We start from the raw sequence: 5,288 nt of genomic DNA, 5'->3' as shown, positions 1-5,288 counted from the left end.
ATGACAATGAATGAGATCTTTTTTATTATTATTATTATTATTTGATTCACTAAAAAAAGAGATTGCAGTGACGTCACAGCTCTGTCTGGAGAGCGTGTGCCGCGCAGAGTCTATTGACAGTCTCAGGTGCACGTGAGAAACCTGTTCAGCGGTTTTTAAATGAATAACCATTCTAACAAGTAAGCTGCTGGACCTTTTTTTGTTTAAAAACACGACCTGCACTCGCGCTTTTCCTCAAATGAGACTTCTGCATCTTACTCAGGCTCCAAGCTGCAGAAGTGCAGTTGCAGATGAAGCGATGATGAAATCTTGGTTATTGTTTTATGGAGGAGCTGCACGATTCAGAGGTTAAAAAAATTCAGAATAAAAATTCAGAGGTTAAAAAAATTCAGAAAAAAAATCAGAGGTTTAAAAAATTCAGAATAAAAATTCAGAGGTTATAAAATTCAGAATAAAAATTCAGGGGGGAAAAAAAATCAGAGTCTGATGGAACTAAAAAACTTCCATAGAAGAGGAGAAGGGAGACGCAGGGAAATAGCTTCACAAAAAAATGTCTTCCTTTCATGATCACTAGAGCTGTAATGATTTGTTTTATTTCATAATTTGTGGTTAAATCATATTGGTTCATTTTGAACGATCGATTCACTGACGTAAAATTGATCCAGGATGTGTTCACCCAAAACTTAACCAGTGTGACTCAGATAGATCCCACTGAACAGTGCAGGAGAAGTTTTACAGATTTCTTGCAAGACAGTAAAGAATAAATTAAATATTTTTACAAACAAGTTAACAAGAATAAATGTCAAATCCATTTACATTTTAATTTCATTAAGTAGAGCCTTCGGTTGTTTTTCCACTTCAAAATAAGAGAAACTTAACATTGTTAAAACATTCTACACGTCTTTTCAAAATCCTGTTTTGTGTTTGCCTTTTTTCTGCTGCATAATGTTGTTTTCACATTATAGTAAAAGAAATGTCTCAATTCAAATGGTATTTTCCAATATCGATTTATCAAATTTAACGATTTTTTTATTTTATATGTCAATTCGATAAAAACTTGCCTCAGACAGATCGATCTGGTTGAATTGTAGGAACAGAAATTAATTCAGACCCTAAAGTTTACAAACCCCTCCCTTTGTTTCTCAAGGGCCAATCAAAAAAAGCCACGTATGAGAAGGCGGGACTTACCTAAAAAGAAGAATTGATTAAGCCTACAAAGTATAAAAGTTATTGTAAAATAATACTCATGTATAAAGAGTTAATAAAACATAAAATGTACATTTTTTAAGAAGTAAACAGCTTTTATCTGACGGTCTTGTTTCACGTTTAGCTAATAAACCGCGTTAGTTAAAAACCACAAAGACAAATCGAGTGTTTTCTCCAGTATTTTTATTTATGAAATGCTTCACATATGATACAATAAACAACAAGCTGTATAGGGATAAGATGCCATTGAATTTACAATTGAATTTGTTTTTTTAATACCTATAAAGATGGAAATTACCAATAAGAGGAGCTGCAGTTAGTAAAAACACTATTTACATGTTAGATTTTGACTCATTTCGCCCAAGTACCACGTCCAACTAAAGTTAAGATAGTAAAAATGTCAAAAACATGACTCCTTAAAGACAAAAGACTGAAGTTGTGCAGTAAATGCTACATATGGTTGCAGAAACATTTGGTCCAGAAACGTTAAGATGCATAAACCTCCTGATAAAAACGGTTTACTTCATGAAAATCTGCTTTCATTGACGTTGAACTACAAAGTAAATGTATGAAACTGTCGCTATGGTTACAGCGACGGAATAAGGACCTGAAAACACAACCAGAAAAATTACAAAAAAAAAAAAAGAAATCCTTCACCTAAAATGTACAAAGCTCAACATTTATGAAGTATTGTTTGAGTTTTGTAGAAAGATTTAAGCACATAAAGGACATTAAGGAAAATGTCTGTACAAAAATACTGAAACAAGCTATAAACTAACGTATTCAAGTTAGCAGATTTGCAAACACTGCGTCTAAACCAAACACCTGCACCTGTCATGTACTGCTACGCTGTTTTCTATAGGACCAAAGAATGAGTAAACATGTAAACAAAGGTCATGAAAAACAACATTGATGGAGTTTCTGCGTTTGTCATGAACGTGGCGTGGAATCGTTTTGCATAATATTCAGTCCCCGGGACTGCGGCGTCAGATGAGGATCTCCACCATGTCTGTGTCTACTTCCTGCTGGGTGGAGGGAGCCGGAGGAGGGGGAGGAGCTTGTTGCTGAGGGTGGGATTGGACGGGGAACCGCCGCTCCAGAGTGCTGCTGTGGAACACCGGTACGTCTGGATGAAGATGAAAACAAGAGGAATGATACACAATTATTCTGAAAGCAGATTTTTAAAGTGAATCAGACAATTATTTTGAAATTATTAGATGAATATATAAGATTACAACATGATAGAAGTTCCTCTGTCATTTTCCCACATTGATTCTGTTTGAGCTTATTTTTCAGTGACTGAACTTTTGTTTTCTGTACTATCAAAACGTTGATCTTTTAACACTGCAATTCTCAAATTAAAAAAATAATAGATAAAACCTTAGATTAAAAAGGTACAAAAAAAGAGAAAACTTTTTATTGTGAAACTTGGATCTGCTTCCTGTTTCTTCGACTTTTTGCCACAAATTTGACATGTGGAAACAGAACTCCTGTGTGAAGATAAAGTAAAACATTACGACTGATTGATTAATTGATTGATTAATTCTTTTTTGCATCAATGCAGACGGACCAGCATAGTTGGCTTTGCAGGGATTTATGAGTTCATATTAAAATATGTGCCAAAAAACAGCCTGTGTGTGGCTCAGACAGACAGGTGGCGGTGATGGTTCCGTACTGACCCGCTAAGCGGTCGGGTATGTAAACTGGGCTGGGGCTGGACAGGCGGGCTGGCAGGGTCATGCTCTGGATTGCCGTGTTGGGCTTGCTGGCGTCCTGACCCTTGTCGGTCTGCGTGCAGCTGTCCCTGCTGCCCGTCTTGGAGTGGCCGGCTGTCATCGGAGTTCCAGACAGAACCGGGGAGGGCGACGAGGAGATGGACTCTGTCCTCAGGGACTCTGTGCGGCACTCCGGACCCAGCAGGACGCCTGAGGACCACAGAGAAGTTCCTTTAGAGAATGAAACGCGTGATTTTGCCAACTGTACGTGGTCAAATCAGGGTAAGCTTTAAGTAACGGTCGGTTCTGACCCAAACTGCCTTTCCAGCTGGTGTCCTTGCGTTCTTCAGTGATGGGGGAGCTGCTGAGTCCCAGGCTGTGGGAGAGCAGGCCCGAGCCGCCAGAGCCCGTGTTAGAGATGGACATGAGGGACTTGGAGGGCCTCATGGCGGACGGGGCGTCGGACTTGTTGGGCTCTTTCCTGGAGCGCTGGTGCAGAACCTTGATCATGGCATCCTTCTCAATGATCTGAGCATGGAGATTCTTTATTCTGGAACGGGGGTAAAAAGAGGGGGGGGGGGGGAATAAGTATTAGATAGAAATATATAGTTGCAGCCAGACTTATAAAGTGAAACTTTTATATTTTTAATTTTGAAATTGATTAAAAAACTCAGTTGAGATGAGCAAATATTAAAAAAAAACTATAAACAATGTTGTGCAATCATATAAACTCGCATCTGCATCATACATGGACATATAGTGTGACTTTACTTTTAAGTTGCATTTTATCAAAGAAGATTTTAAAAAGTGACAGATAATATTTAGGAAACTGAATGACATAATTTCCTGTCAGGATCTAAGGAAAATTAGACTTTCTGTAAACCAACTGCAACCTTTTGATTTCCAGATTGATTACAATTTAAAATTTATTTATGCTCCAATGAAGAAACAAACACACTTATAGGTTAAATACAAGGAAAAAGGTTCCTTTAGTGGCTAAACTTTATATTAAAGACGATTGTACATTTAAACACACTTTCATTATTTTTACCTAAAATGAACAAAACCAGATGTTATTGTCAAATTATGATCTTAGTAGAGCCAACATTTGTGCTTGTTTGTCTCTTCTTTTTGTCTAGTTTTAGAAAGTTTGAGGTTTGGTGACATAATTCAATCTGACCTTTCACACATTATGTAAACTAAAATTGGCACAACTAGATCTTTAAATACCACAGATGTCCTCGTGATGTGGGTTCATGTTGAGGCCAAACCAATACAAGATACAGACTTGTTTAAATCCCACTGGATAAACTATGTTGTAGAAAACAACTGTTTTATTACATGTTGGCTAAAAAGGACACAATCAGAATTAAAAGACCACTGGAAACTATTTTAAAATAGATCAAAAGATGGTCTGATTTATAATTCTGAGGTCATTCAAAGAGCAATCTTCCTTCCTCATCTGTCAGTACAGCAGAAGACTTCCCAACAATATTTCTGTAAAAAGCAGGATCCACACAAACAGGAAGTATGAATCACATCTAGAAATGGGAGTAGCTGGGAGCTCAGGGACTCTTAACAAGCCTTGATCCAAACGTGGAGAAAGTCCAACAGGTTTTGATCAAGGGTGTAGCTGTCCGTTCGCTCATTCTTCTGCTTGATAAATCCCCGCATGACAAACGAGACTAGAACAATATTTCAGTATTGTGAGGAAGAAGTACTGATCTACTTACGTCCCACTCTGATCATCTTATGATCTATTTTCAAAATATTAACAGTAGTTGTTCAATAAGTCCTTTTTAGCAAAAGTAAAAAAACATGTCTTCTTGTAGGACATAGTTTCTCCAGAGTGACAGTAGTTCATTAAAATTCAGAAATACTCAGAAATGCAACTTTAAGCTTCATTATATGTCACTATCGGCAGAAAAATGCTACAAGAACATGTAAAAAAAAAAAAAAATCACCCAAAACAGGATTTTCATCTAGAAACCCACAAGGTTTTAACAAACATCAACATTTGCCAATTTGGTATCATTTTAATCAGCACAACCTCTCCTATGTGACACTATCTTTATTTTGTCATTTTTCCATATTGTATTTTATTCACACACTAGACATAAAATCATGCAAAAAAAAAAGAAAATGCCGTCTGGAAAAATGGGATTCATTTTTCTGTGGAAAGCCCAAAAATGTTTAATAAACTTTTTTTAAAACAGAATTAAAGTTTTAGGTGTAATTTCATGAAAACAAGAAGAATACAATTTGTCAACAAACAAATTAACATTTTTTTGAATGAAAATACCAAATTAATGTGGGTCCCTGTCATAAAATAAAGTAATGATTGCTTTCCTCGTTGGATTTCTAATA

At 36.5% G+C, this 5,288-nt stretch overlaps 1 protein-coding gene across 2 annotated transcripts in view; it reads right to left on the bottom strand.

Moving 5' to 3' along the window:
• Positions 1-1,372: 1,372 nt before the first annotated feature.
• The window catches only part of amot (angiomotin), a 20,386-nt gene continuing 16,470 nt past the window's right edge, over positions 1,373-5,288 (bottom strand). For both annotated transcript variants that reach the window (XM_024265051.2, XM_024265059.1), the window contains 3 exons: positions 3,233-3,471; positions 2,886-3,131; positions 1,373-2,332 (listed from right to left, as the gene is read on the bottom strand). In XM_024265051.2, coding sequence (XP_024120819.1) covers positions 2,193-2,332; positions 2,886-3,131; positions 3,233-3,471 — 625 coding nt within the window. In that variant the 3' untranslated portion in view covers positions 1,373-2,192. The remainder of the gene's footprint in view (positions 2,333-2,885; positions 3,132-3,232; positions 3,472-5,288) is intronic.

The sequence above is a fragment of the Oryzias melastigma genome, linkage group LG14 (genome assembly GCF_002922805.2).
Source record: "Oryzias melastigma strain HK-1 linkage group LG14, ASM292280v2, whole genome shotgun sequence".
Lineage (NCBI taxonomy): Eukaryota > Metazoa > Chordata > Actinopteri > Beloniformes > Adrianichthyidae > Oryzias > Oryzias melastigma.
The sequence above is the reverse complement of the archived record's forward strand: the minus strand, read 5'-3'. Positions and strand labels throughout refer to the sequence as shown.